At 44.6% G+C, this 14,737-nt stretch overlaps 1 protein-coding gene across 1 annotated transcript; it reads left to right on the top strand.

Annotated features, from left to right (window-relative positions):
* The first annotated feature begins 404 nt into the window (after positions 1-404).
* Positions 405-10,210, top strand: LOC145338733 (putative G-protein coupled receptor 139). The gene is made up of 2 exons (XM_080183122.1): positions 405-483; positions 9,279-10,210. Exons 1-2 carry the CDS (start codon positions 405-407, stop codon positions 10,208-10,210), a joined length of 1,011 nt encoding a protein of 336 aa, XP_080039248.1.
* Positions 10,211-14,737: the final 4,527 nt, after the last annotated feature.

A 14,737-nucleotide genomic window follows, 5' to 3' on the forward strand; every position in this document is an offset into this window, starting at 1 on the left:
GGATATGGGGGGAAAGGAGGGATCAGGATGTTGAGCTCAGAATCTGACATGATCATAATGAATGGTGCAGCAGGCTCAAATATCCAAATGGTCTCCTCCTGTTCCTAGTTACTATGTCTTTATATTATGAAAAACGTCAGTGAAAATACGTCTCAAAATGACAGAATCCCTTCCCTTGTCTTCAGGGAATTTTCGAATTGCAAACTCCGCTGTGATTGTTAAGAGATTTGGAGCGTTCGCTTCTGACTTTGTTTGTTCACCGATTGGAAGTAAGTCCAGGCATCAAGGGACCCTGTTTCCCCTTCCATAAATTAGGGGTTCCTCCTAAAACGTACAAGGCAGAATTTATTCCAACACCAAACCGGCTGGATTGAACAGAGGAGAAAATATCTCCAAGTTTTCTGATGACGTTCAACATCCTTTGGGCACTTTACAAGGTCAAAAAGATTTACTTCCCCATCCTGGCTGCGATTGGGGTCCCAGGTAAGTCACTGCCTATCTCCAGGGCAATCTAGTGTCTTGGAATGATTGGATAGCATTGTGAGCATTGACCAATGTGAACTGAACTTACATTCTTTCTGTCTTCCTATTTTTTTCTCTCTCCTTTCTTTCATTCTCGTTCTCTCTTTCTTTCTTTCTCTCTCTCTCTCTTTCTTTCACTCTTTTTCTTCCTCTCTTCTTTGTTTCTTTATCTGTCGCTCTTTCTCTCTCTCTCTATCTCTGCTTCTTTCTCTCTCTTTCTGTTCCCTTCTTTCTTTTTTTTCTTTCTTGCTATCTTCCTTTCTGTTTAACTTTTTTCTGAATTCCTCTCCCTTTTTTTCCGGTTCTCTCTTTCTTATTCTCTTTTTCTCTTTCTCTCTTTTTCCTCCCTTTCCTTCTTTCTTTCTTTCATTTTCTCTTTCTCTCTCTCTTTCTTCCTGTCTCTCTTTCTTTCTTTCTTTCTCTCATTCTTTCTTTCTCTCTCTCTTTTTTTCTCATTCTTTCTCTTCCTGTCAATGTTTTTTTCTTTATGTCTTTCTTTCTTTCCATCTCTCTTTCTTCCTCTCTTCCTTTCTATCTTTTTTCTGCATGTCTCTCTTTCTTTTTTTCTCTCTCTCTTTTTCCTAATTCCCCTTTCTCTCATTCTCTCTTTCTCCATTTCCCTCTTTCTTTCTCCCTGTCTCTCTTTTGACCTTGCTCACGTTCTTTCTTTCTCTCTGCCTTTCTTTCTTTTATCTTTCTTTCTTCCTGTCTTTCTCCCTCTCTCTTTCTCTCTTTCCCACTTTGTTTTCTTTCTTTTTCAGTTTATCTCTCTCTTTCATTCTTGCTGTCTCTCTTTCTCTCTTTCTTTCTTCCTTTCATTCTATCTTTTTTCCTTTATCTATTCCTTTCTCTTTCTTTCTTTTCTTCTTTCTTTCTTTCCTTGTCTCTTTCTCTTGTTCTTTCTCTCTTTCACTCTATCTCACCCTCACATTTTTCTCTTTTTCTCACTCTTTCTCTTTCTTTCTCTCTTTTCCTTTTCTTTCTCCCTCTCTTTCTTTATTCCTCTCTTTCTTCCTTATTTTCTCTTCTTTTCGCAGTCCCTTTCCGTCTTTCACTCTCTCCCTCACACTTTCTCTTCCTCTATCTCTCTCTCTCTTTCTTTCTTTCTCTCTCTTTTTCTGTCTTTCATTCATTTATTTATTCTGTTATCTGCGCAGTCCGGCACATCAAGCCTCTTCAACAGTGAACTGACATCTGTCGAGTATCTGCAGCGATGAAATATAGTATTTTGTAATATTTAACAACTAACATTGTGTCTTGTATCTGGGTTGGGAAATTGTGCGATTCACAAAATAAGTGATATAAATTATAGAGTTCCCACAGTGCAGAGGGATGCCATTTGGCCAATTGAGCCTGCAGCGACTCTCCGACAGAGCACATTACACAGACTCTATCACCATAACCTCATGCATTTACCCTAATAATTCCCCGAGTATACTGATATTTGGTCATTAAGGGGCAATTTAGCGTGGCCAATCCATCTAACCTGTAAATCTTTCAACACATTAGTGTTACCCTCCCTCCTTTCTCTTCTAACCAAAAAAAGGCGACTGTGAGAGGGTAAATTAATGGTAAGAGTTTTATAAATGTTCTTATATAATTGAATTGGTCCTCGAAATGTCGGCCAGTGGGGTTAAGTGCTGCACTTGTGAGATGTGGGAGAACCAGAACACTTCCAGCACCTCGGACGACTTTATCTGCAGAAAGTGCACCCGATTGGCAGCACCTTCCAGACCTCGTGGATAGGTTGGAGCAGCAGCTGGATGCACTTAGGAGCATGAGGTTGGCGGAACGCATCATGGTCTGGAGCTTTAGAGACACGGTCACACCCAAGGTGCAGGCAGATAGATGGGTGACTGCTAGAAGGTGATTGATGTCAGCTAGTGGTGAGCGGGAGGTTTAAAGAGCAGGCCACTCGATACTGTGGGCAGCGGAGAGAGAGGGAGCAGAGTGAAGGCTGAAGGGCTTTGGCTCATAGTGGGCTTTGGCGAGAACAGGCAGAGGCGAGAGTAGGTTTTTGTTTTTGGAAAGTTTATTCTTGTTTTTTTTAAGAAACAGAAAATGCCAGGCGAGATGTTGGAATGCTCCTCTTGCAGGATGTGGGAGATCAGGGAGACCGTCGGTATCCCTGATGACAACACCTGCAAAAGATGCATCCCACTGCAGCTGTGAGCAAAATGTGTTAGGGAAATGGAGAAGGAGCTTGGTGACCTCTGTCTAATTTGGGAGAATGAGAAGTTTATAGACAGTAGCTTTAGGGAGGTAGTTACTCCCAAGCAGCAGAGCACAGGAAGTTGGGTTACTGTAAGGAGAGGGAATGGAAATGTGAAAGGATAGGCAGAGCAGGGTTCCTCTGTGGCCATTCCCCTCCACAACAGGCATACCGAATGAGATACTGTAATAGGGCATGATTTACCTGGGACAAGTTACGACAGCCGGATCTCAGATACTGAGTGTGATTCAGCAGCGCAAAAGGGTGGGAGGGAGAAGAGGAGAGCGGTAGTGATAGGGGACTCGATGGTCAGAGGCACGGACAGGAGGTTCTGTGGTTGGGACAGAGACTCCCGCGTGGTTTGTTACCTCCCGGGTGCCGAGGTCAGGGATGTCTCTGATCGCGTGCACACTGTTCTAAAGTAGGAAGGTGATCAGCCAGATGTCTGGTACACATCGGTACCAATGGCGTAGGTGGGAAGAGTGAGGAGGTCCTAAAGAGAGAGGATAGAGAGCTTGGAAGGAGGTTAAAAAGCAGGAGCCCGAGGGTAGTAATCTCAGGATTGCTGCCTGTACCGTGTGCCAGTGAGGGTAAGAGTTGGATGCTTGGGTGGATGAACACGAGGCTGAGGAACTGGTGTAGGGGGCAGGGTTTCCGATTCTTGGATCATTGGGACCTCTTCTGGGGCAGGTGGGACCTGTACAAGAGAGACGGGTTACACCTAAACTACAAGGGGACCAATATACTCGCAGGTAGGTTTGCTAGTGTTATTGGGGAGCGTTGAAAGTAGATTTGCAGGGGGATGGGAACCAGAGTGCCAGAGCAGATGATGGAGCAGGGGTAAAAGAACGGGTTAATTCAACTAAAATCACCAATGGAAGGATTGGGTGTGGTGGAAATAATCTTTTGAGGTGTGTCTATTTCAATGCCAGGAGTGTTGTGGGGAAGGCAGATGAGCTGAAGGTGTGGATTGACGCGTGGAAATATGATATTATAGCCATTAGTGACACTTGGCTACAGGAGGGGGAGGACCAGCAGCTCAATGTTCCAGGGTTCCAATGTTTCAGGCGTGATAGAGGCAGAGGGATAAAAGGTGGGAGGGTGGCATTGCTGGTCAGGGAAAATGTTACTGCGGTACTCAGGCAGGATAGAGGCCCTCTGGGGGGAGCTGGCAAAGTGGATACAGAAATGGCTCTGCCATAGAAGACAGAGGTAGCAGGGGAAGGGTACGATTGTGAATGGAAGACTGTAACCATCGACGTTCCTCAGGGATCACTGCTGGGACCATTGCTGTTTGGAATATATATAAAAGATTGGAGGAAAATATGACTGGTTTGACCAGCAAGTTTGCAGACCACACAATGTTTGATGGATTCACGGATAGCGATGAGGAACATCAGAGAATACAGGAGGATATAGCTTAGTTGGAGATGTGGGCGGAGGAATGGCAGGTGGAGTTTAATCCGGAGAAATGTGAGACAATACATTTTGGAATGTCTCATGTAGTAAGTTGCAGAACCCTTTGGAGTATTGATAGGCAAAGAGATCTGGGTGTACAGGTACACAGGTCACTGCAAGTGGCAACGAAGATGGAAATGATAGTCACAAAGGCATCAGCCAGGGCATTTGGTTTGAAAATTGGCAAGTTGTGTTGTAGCTTTATAGAACATTAGTTAGACTGCACGTGGAATAGAGTGTTCAATTCTGGTCTCCCACACTACCAGAAGTATATCAAGGCTTTGGAGAGGGCACAGAAAAGATTTACCAGGATGTTGCCTGGTGTGGAGGGCATTAGCTATGAGGAGAGGTTGGAGAAACTTGGTTTGGTCTCAAAGGGTTGACAGCAGCTAAGGGCCAAACTGATTGAAGCTCACAAGGTTTTGAGGGACTTGGGCAGAACGGCTAATCAGAAGCTATTTCCAGGGTGAGAAGGGTCACTTGCTAGGGGGGCAAGCTGCGAGGGGCAAGGTTAAAAGGAAATGTAAGGGGCAATTCTTTTACAGAGAGGGTGCTGGTTGCCTGAGACTCACCTGAAGAAGAGGGAAACCCCTCGAAAGCTAGTGAGTTTACTATCAAATAAATGGGTTGGACTAAAACCTGGTGTTGTCAGACTTTTTACTGTGCCTGAGACTCACCAGGGGGAGGCAGTGGAAGCAGACAGTGAATTATAAGGGGCGTCTGGACAAATACATGGATAGGATGGGAATAGAAGGACATGATCTCCAGAAGAGTAGGGGGTTTTAGATCAGTCGGGCAGTGTGGTGGTGCAGGCTTGGAGGGCTGAGAAGCCTGTTCTTTGTTGTTTTGTTCTTTAATATCCTCACTGCCTTTGGGAATGATTGCTGATTTCTGAACCCATATCCCCTCCACTTCACACCCTGGTTCCCATCCCCTCAACGCTATTCTGAAGACTATAAGAAAAGGAAGTGGGAATGAGCCACGTGACCCTTCAGGCCTGCTCCTCCGTTCATTTTGATCATGACTGATCATCAAACTCAATATCCTTCCCACCCCCCACCTCATAACCCCTGACCCCTTAAGCCCCAATTACTGTATCAAATTTCTTTTTGAAAAAAAATTAGTCACAACTACTTTCCGTGGTAGTGAATCCCACACACTCACCCCCTCTGGGTGAAGAGATTTCTGTTCACAGAACACTACAGAGCAGAAACAGGCCCTTCAGCCCATCGAGTCTGCACTAACCACAATCCCACCCAGGCCCTATCCCCATATCCCTACATCTTTACCCACTAATCCCTCTAACCTACACATCCCTGGACACTAAAGGGCAATTTTAGCCTGACCAATCAACCTAACCCGCACATCTTTGGACTGTGGGAGGAAACTGGAGCACCCGGAGGAAACCCACGCAGACACGAGGAAAATGTGCAAACTCCACACAGACAGTGACCTGAGACGGGAATTCCACATCAGTTTGAAAATTTTTACCCCTTATCCTCAAACTCTGACCCCTAATTTTGGATTCCTCACCATCAGGAACATTCTTTCTGAATCTACCCTGCCTTTGATTTGAAAATAATTGGATTTATTATTGCCTCATGTATTAGTATACAGTGAAAAGTATATAGACAAGTCATACTGTTCTTAGAGAAGGAAAGGAGAGAGTGCAGAATGTAATATTCCAGTCATAGATCGGGTGCCGAGAAAGATCAGCTCCGTGCGAGGTCCGTCTTTTCAATAGTTTGATGGCAGCAGGGAAGAAGCAGTTTTTGAGTTGATTTGTACGTGTCTTCAGAACCTTGTTTCTTTTTCCTGACGGAAGGAGGTGGGTATGTCTGGGGTGCATGGGGTCCTTGATTCTGCTGGCTATTTTCCCACTGCAGCGGGAAGTGTCGACAGAGTGAATGGATGGGAGGCTGGCTCCCACCATGGACTGGGTTTCATTCACAACCATTGGTATTTTCCTGCAGTGTTGGGAAGACTAGGAGCCCATACCAAGCTGTGATACAACCAGAAAGAATGCTTTCCATGGTGCATCGGTAAAAGTTGGCGAGGGTTGTAGTGGGCTTGCCAAATTTCCTTAGTCTTCTGAGAAAGTAGAGGCGTTGGTGGGGCTTTCTTATCTACAGCATTACCACAGGGGTAGAGGTTGTTCGTGTCCTTTACAGCTAAATCTTAAAGCTCTCAACCATTTCCACTTCATCCCCATCGATACAGACAGAGGAATTGTGGAAGAGATTATTGTTGTCACACCAGTTCACTCGATTCTCGATCTCATTCCTGTGCTCCTTCTCATCATTGTTTGAGATCCGAATCACTGCGATGGTTTCTTCAGCAAACCAGGAAATCGGGTTGGAGGAGAGTTTGGGCACACAGTCAGAAATAAGGAGTACATTGGAGATTGAAAACACAGCCTTGTAGGGCACCAGTGTTGAGGATGATGGTAAAGGAAGTGTTGTTGTCTATCCTTACTGATTGCAGTCTGTTAAGGAGTTCAGAATCCAGTTGCAGGGGGATGCCTAATTCTGTTGAATTTTATAAGTGTCTATGAGATCCCCTTCTCCCTCGTTTAACCTCCAATGAATATAACCCTATCCCACTTAATGTCTGCTTGTATGACAGTTCTTCCATCCCAGGAATCAGCCAGGTAAATCTTTGTTGTACTCCCTCTATAGCCTTCCTCAGATAAGGACATCTAAATTGTATACAATATTCCAGATGTGGCCTCACCCAAGCCCTGTCCAATTGCACTCAAACATTGCATGGGAGCACAGTGGTGGAGGCGTGGTAGCACAGTGGTTAGCACTGCTGCTTCACAGCTCCAGGGTCCTGGGTTTGATTCCTGCCTCAGGTCACTGTCTGTGTGGAGTTTGCACATTCTCCTTGTGTCTGCGTGGGTTTCCTCTGGGAACTCCAGTTTCCTCCCACAGTCCAAAGATGTGTGGGTTAGGGTGATTGGCCGTGCTAAGAAATTGCCCCTTAGTGTCCAGAGATGTGTAGGTTAGAGGGATTAGTGGGTATAATATGGGGCTAGGGCCTGGGTGGGATTGTGTTCAGTGCAGACTCGATGGGTCGAAGGGCCTCTTTCTGCACTGTAGGGTTCTATGATTCTATCTCTCTTCCAATTCTCAAATCTTCTCAATATAGAGGCCAATTTATCATTTGCCTTCTTTGCTGCCTGCTGGAACTGCACGCTTGTTTTCACCAACTGGAGTATGGGGACACCTCGGTCTGGTTGGAAATTTCCCTCTTCTAATTCACAGCCAGTCACATAATAATCTGCCTTCCCATTTTTGCTACCAAAGTGGGTAAATTCACATTTGTCAAATTATTCTTGTAAAATAGCCCATGATTTCACATATTAACCTAGAATTCCTTCTTTTCAATGCCTCTCGTGAAATGAAATTTTAAATAGTATTCAGTCCAAGTTTTGTATTACTAGTGCCCAATCATTGCTTTTGCAATTTTGTAATGAGTGTCATAATGAATGGCATCCAATTATCTTTCCCACTCTCATTCTGTTCCTATAGGGTCACCATGACTTTTGCAGTTTGACACACAGATCCCACTGCCTTCAATTTGATTGTAGTGTTCCAGTCATAGTTAAGATGGCAAGAAAGATCAACTGAGTGTGAAGTAGGTCCTTTCAATAGTATAACAGCAACAGGGAAGGAGCTGTTCTTGAGTTAGTTGTCCTCGGGCTGCATCAATTTGATCAAGCGACACAAAAATTGGCGGAGCTGAGGATAGTGAAGAGATTTCTCACAGGATACAGCAAGATATAGACTAGTTAGAAACATGAGCAGAAATATGACAGATGGAGATAAAACTGGACAAATGTGTGATCATGCAGTTTGGAAGGCCCACTCCATGTAAGAATTATACAGTAAATTGTAGAACATTTCAGAGTATTGAGAGGCAGTGAGATCTAAGCGTGCACATCCACCGACCACGTAACGTGGCAACGCAGGTGGATAAGTTAGTCAAGAAGCATGCTTGCCTCCATCAGTCGGGTCACTGAGTATAAAAAATTGGCAGGTTATGCTGCAACTACACAGAAACTTAGTTCGGCCTCATTTGGAATATTGTGCACAATTCTGGTCACCACAATACTGGAAGGATGTGGATGCGTTCGGAGAGGGTACAGGAAATCTTTGCCTGGATGTTGCCTGGTCTGGAGGGTGTTAGCTATGAGCAGAGTTTCAACAGGCTCAGTTCATTCTCACAGGAATGAAGGAGTTTGAGGGCTGAACTGTTATATTAGGGGTGGCACAGCAGCACAGTGGTTAGCACTGTTGCTTCACAGCTCCAGGGTTCGGTTCCCGGCTCGGGTCACTGTCTATGTGGAGTTTGCACATTCTCCTCGTGTCTGCGTGGGTTTCCTCCGGGTACTCCAGTTTCCTCCCACAGTTCAAAGATATGCGGGTTAGGTTGATTGGCCATGCTGAGAAATTGCCCCTTAGTGTCCAGGGATATGTAGGTGGGATTAATGGTTATGATATGTAGGGATATGGGGGTAGGGGCCTGGGTGGGATCGTGTTCAGTGCAGACTCGAAGGGTCTCTTTCTGCACTGTAGGGTTCTATAATTCTATAAGATTATGAATGGTGTGAACAGAGTGGATAGTCAGATGCTTTTTTGGAAGGTTCAAAATTCAAGTACCAGGAAATGTAGTTTTAAGGTTCATGGGGAAATGTTTCGAGGAGATGTCTGAGGCAGGTTTATTAAAACAGATGTTGGTGAAGGTCTGGAGTGCTCTGCCCAGGGAGGTGGTGTGAGCAGGCACAATAGAGACATCTTAGGGGCAACTAGACAAATACATGAATCGGATGGGAATGGAAGGATACAGGATCTGTAATCGCACAGGGTTTAGGCTGATATCCTGATCAGCACCGGCTTTGAGGGCCTTTCCTAGGTTCTACTGCTCATTGTTCTTTGTTCTTCCATTGGGAAAAAGATATAAAATTCTGAGATCATGTACCAACGGACTCAAAAAAACCTTCCTCTATGCATTCTGCATTTGAACTGGCAACTTTGATGACAGTCTGGAAAATAATTGCACTATTTCTTCATCTTCTTCGCAGTGAACATTGTAACGATTGTGATCCTTTCCCATGGAAAATGTGGTCTCTCTAAATCTGTCACTCATTACCTGGTGGCCATGTCAGTGGGAGATCTGCTGGTCGTTATCCTCGACCTGATATTGAGACACATTCCCATTGTTTATCCAAGATATTTTTATTTCCTGCAATTTGTCCCCGTGTGTAACACCCACGCCGTCCTGCTTTACGCAGCCACTGACTGTTCTGTCTGGTTCACCGTCACTTTCACCTTTGATCGATTTGTGGCCATTTGCTGCCCCAAGCTGAAAAGTAAATATTGCTCTGAGAAAACGGCGACTGTGGTTCTGGGAACAGTGACAGTGCTGAGCTGTTTAAAGAACATTTTCTGGTATTTTATGTTGAGTGGAAAGTATTTTTTCATGAACTTTCCCTGGTTTTGTTATTCCACTTGGGAAGTTATGGAATCTCCTGTCTGGGGAACAATCGAGTTCATCCATTACATCCTAAACCCGGGTGTCCCATTCATCCTGATTCTGCTTCTCAATGCATTCACCGTCAGACACATTTTAGTGAGCAGCAGAGCCCGCAGGAGACTCCGGGCTCACAGCAGTGGGGAGAATCACAGAGACCCAGAGATGGAGAGTCGAAGGAAATCCATCATTTTACTGTTTGTTATCTCAGCCAATTTCATTCTGTTATGGTCAAGATTTATGGTTTATTCTATTTGGAGGCGGATGTATGATATGGGGTTTCAGTCAGTTTGGTTAGATTCTTTTGTTCAAGAACTGGGCTTTGTGTTCCAGCTCCTGAGTTGTTGTACAAACACTGCTATTTACGCCGTGACCCAGACCATGTTCAGAGAGCAGTTGAAGAATGTGATCAAATACCCAATCATTCAATTCTGCAAATTATTCAATGATGGGAATGTCCAAATCTTATTTAAAAACTCATAATCTATCACACCAATCTATCAACCCTTTGTCATCACCTGCCTCCCATTTGCCACACAGGGGAAGTAAGACAGGAAGATGGAAAGAGAGATAAACAAAGAGTGACAGGGAGAAAGAAAATCATAGACAAAAGGAAGACAGAAAAAAGAAAGACAGAAATAAGGGGAGAAAGGGGGACAAACAAAAATCAGAACGAAAAAGAGAAAGATAGATAGAAAGAAATGACAGAGAGTCAGAGAGCTTGGGACAAAAACGAGGGAACTATAACAATGGAGACAGAGTGGGAGATGGTGAGGTAGGAAGTAAGACAGTTGGCAAAATAGACATAGAGAGGGAGAAAAAGGAACAACGTGAGATGGGGGAATGAAAATAACACGAAGAGAGAGAGAGACAGAGAGACAGAGATAGAAGTGGGGTGGGGGGTAAGAGAGAGAGAGAGAGAATGAAAGAAATATAGTCAGAGAGGGAAAGACCCACAGTGAGAGCATGGGAGCAGAGGGGGAGAGAGAAGCAAGATCTGAGAGAGAGAGAGAGACAAGAGAGACAGTGATAGATTCACAGAGGATTCAGGAACTGCAGAAAAGGAATAGATGAAACATATTCTATCGGAACCTCACAAAAGCTGGTGTGTGTCTGAACATTCAGTTCTATTATTCAATTCTATTCTGTTCTGCTCCATTATTCAGACTATTGTTAACGGGAGCTACTGTAGGGAGCAGATGTTTAATCTCAGAGAGTAGGTGCTCATTTACCCCTCCACAAATTAAAGAAAAGATAATCAAGCTAAACAGTGAAGAGGTAGTGGGACAGATTGGTGATGATGTTCCAGATCACTGGGGGTGGGTGGTTTAAATCATTCAGCAGGTAATATTCCAGCGTAAGGTCAGTTTATGCAGTGACTTGTAAAGAACATTGTTACGGTGGCAATGACCCCACATTTCCCCAGGAAATAGAAAGTATTGAATAGCCAAAATCTGCAGAAAGCTGCAACACAAAAAGATTTGGGAGGGACTTGTGCAGGAAACACAGAAATCTTGCACCCAGCTACTGCAGGTAATCAGGAGAGCGAAATGGAATATTGCCCCTTATTTCAAGGGGGGCTAGAGTATAAGAGTCAGAAAATCTTGTTGCAACTGTACAGGGTACAGGTGAGACCACAGCTGGCGTTCTCAGACCATTTTTGGAACACTTATTTAAGGGAAGATATTATATTTTGGGGGGGGTGCAGTTCAGAGAAGGATGATCCCCAGTATGGAGGGGTTGTCTTATGAAGAACGGTTAAACAGGCTGACACTGAACTCATTTGTGGCACAGTGGTTAGCCCCACTGCCTTTCAGCACCAAAGACCTGAGTTCGATTCTGGCTTTGGTTGACTGTCACGTGGAATTTTAATATTCTCCTCGTGTCTGCGTAGATTTCCTCCAGGTGCTCTGATTTCTGCCTACAATGCAAAGGTGTGCAGGTTAGGTAGATTGACCATTCTAAACTGTTCCATTGTGTCCACAGATGTGCAGTTTAGAATCACAGAATTATAGCCATATTGTCATCGAGTGCAGAAGAGACCTTTTGGGCCACTGAGTCTGCACTGGCACACGAGAAACACATGAACTGCCACCAAATCTCATTTACCAGCACGTGGTCAATAGCCCTGAATGTTATAATGTACCAAATGCTCATCAAATAACATGTTTAAATGATCTGAAGTAACCCGCCTCCACCATTCTCCAGGACAGCACATTCCAGACAGTCTAGGTAAAAAGGTTTATCCTCACATGCCCCGTAACCCTCCTCCCCTTCACCTTGAACCTGTCTCCCTTTGTGACTGACCCTTCAACTAAGTTGCTCCTTATCCACACTGCCCATGTTCCTTATAATCTTGTACACCTCAATCAGGTCACCCATCGGTCTTCTTTGTTCCAAAAAAAAACAACCAATGCCGACTCAACCTTTCTCTATAACCGAAATGTTCCATCCCAGGCAGCATCCCGGGGAATCTCCTCCGCACCCCCTCCAGCGCAAGTACATTCTTCATAATTTGGCGAAAAGAACTGCGCACAATATTCCAGCTGTGGCCTCAACAAAGTTCTACACAACTTCAAAAAGACTTCCCTGTTTTTGTAATCTATGCCTTGATTGATAAAGGCAGGTTTCTCAAAAGTCTTTCTTTCATGACCCTAACATGCTCTTCCCAGTTCAGAGATTTCTGGGCAAACACACCAACTACCCATTGTTCCACAGAGCATCTTCGTGTCCTGCCATCCACTGAATACTTCCTTGTCATATTTGTCCTTCCAAATTGTATAACCTCACACCTTTCAAGGTTAAATTCTTTCTGCTACTTACCTGCCCATTTGACCATTCTGTATTTATTTTCTTGTAATCCAAGACACTCAGCATCACTGTTAACCATCTGGCCAATGTTTTGTCATCCTCACACTTACTATTTCTACCCATTATATCGTCGTCAATATCATTGATATAAATGATGAAAAACAGGGGACCCATCACAGTTACCTGTAGTGCTCTAATAGACCCTGGCTTCCAGTCATTGAAACAGCCTTCTGTCATCACCCTCTGCCTTCTGTAACTGAGCTACAACTTAAATCCACTTTATCAAATTGCCCTGGACCCCGTGTGCCTTTATCTTCCTTACAAGTTTCCCATGTGGAACTTGTCAAAGGCTTTGCTGAAATCCTTAAAATCGATACACATTGAGTCACCTCTTAAAAGCATTCAAATAAAAATTGTTCAGTATGACATCCCTCTGATGAAGCTATACTGACTAACCCTGATCAAGCTTTACATCTCAAAGAGCAGAAAAAAATCACTCCTTTAGAAGATTCTTTGATAGTTTTGACACTAAGGAGCAATTTAACGTGACCAATCCACCTAACCTACACAGCTTTCGACACTAGGGGGCAATTCCGCAGGGTCAACCCATTGATCTAATGAAACCCATCAAAGATGCAAAAATACAGAACCTGAACAAGCTCGAGTTCCAGGCTAGACTCACAGAACCCCAGCGACTATGGGAAGGTTTGCAAGACATAACAGGCTACAAGAGTAAGACATGTAAAACTGCCGGCTCCAACGCATCCCTCCCTGATGAGCTCAGTGCATTCTATGTCCATTTTAAGCAAGAGATCAGTGAGAACACCTCCTCCACCATGGAAGCCCTGGGTGAACCTTTTATCTGCCATCACCATTGTAGATGTCAGAGCAGCTTTCTAGAAAGTCCACCCATAGAAAGAAACTGGCGCGGACATGCACTCAGATCCTGCACGGATCTGCTGGCAGGGGGATTTGCAGACATCTTCAACCTCTCTTTACAACAGTTTGAGGTCCCTATCTGCTTCAAGAAGATGAACATCATTCCGGTACCAAAGAGAAACCAACCAGTGTGTCTCAATGACTACTGGTGGCTCTGATGTCCATCATTATGAAGTGCTTTGAAAGGCTAGTCATGGCACAAATCTATTCCAGCCTCCCAGACTACCTGGATCCACTACAGTTCGCCTACCACCACGACAGCCCCACAGCAAACACCTGCACTCAACACTGGAACACCTAGAAAACAAATGCACCTATGTCAGACTCAAATTTATTAACTAAAGTTCAGCCTTTAACACCATGATTCCCATGGAACTCATCTCCAAACTTCTTAGCCTGGGCCTCAGTACCTCCTTCTGTAACTGGATCATGAATTTCCGAACTCACAGACCACAAGCAGTAAGGACAGGTAACAGCACCTCCTCAACAACCAGCTTCAACCCCGGAGCCCCACAAGGCTGTGTCCTCAGCTTCCTACAATACTCCTTAGACATTCCAGACTGTGTGGCCAAACTCTCCTCCGATTCCATTTCCAAATTTGCTGACGACACCACCGTAGTGGGTCGGATCTCAGACAAAGATGAGACAGGTTATAGGAATGAGAGAGACAATCTGGTGAGAGGGTTTGGCAACAATTATCTGTCGCTCAACTTCAGCACAATGAAGGAGATTGTCATCGACTTCAATCAGCGTAAAGGAGAACATCCCCCTGTCTACATCAATGGGGACGAAGTAGAATTGGGTGCGAACGTCATATGTTTAGGTTCTTAGATCACCAACAACTTGTCCTGGTCCTCCGTGCTGATGCTATAGTTAAGAAAGCTCACCAACGCCTCTACTTTCTCTGAAGACTGAGGAAATTTGGCATATCAGCTCCGACTCTCACTGACGTTTACTGACACACCATAGAAAGCATTTTTATTTCTGGTTGTATCACAGCTTGGTCTGAGCTCCTGCTCTGCCCAAGACCACAAGGAACTACAGAAGTTCATGAATGTAGCCCAGATCATCACACAAACCTGCCTCCCATCCATTGACTCAGTCTGCACTTCCCGTTGCCTCGGTAAAGCAGCCGGGATAATTAATGACCCCACACACCCCGGACATTCTCTCTTCCACCTTCTTCCACTGGGGAAAGTATACAAAAATTTGAGGTCACGTACCAACCGACTCAAGAACAGCCTCTTCCCTGCTGCTGTC

This window comes from Carcharhinus amblyrhynchos, unplaced genomic scaffold (assembly GCF_965287045.1).
Source record: "Carcharhinus amblyrhynchos unplaced genomic scaffold, sCarAmb.v2.hapA chromosome_155, whole genome shotgun sequence".
In the NCBI taxonomy this organism is placed as follows: domain Eukaryota; kingdom Metazoa; phylum Chordata; class Chondrichthyes; order Carcharhiniformes; family Carcharhinidae; genus Carcharhinus; species Carcharhinus amblyrhynchos.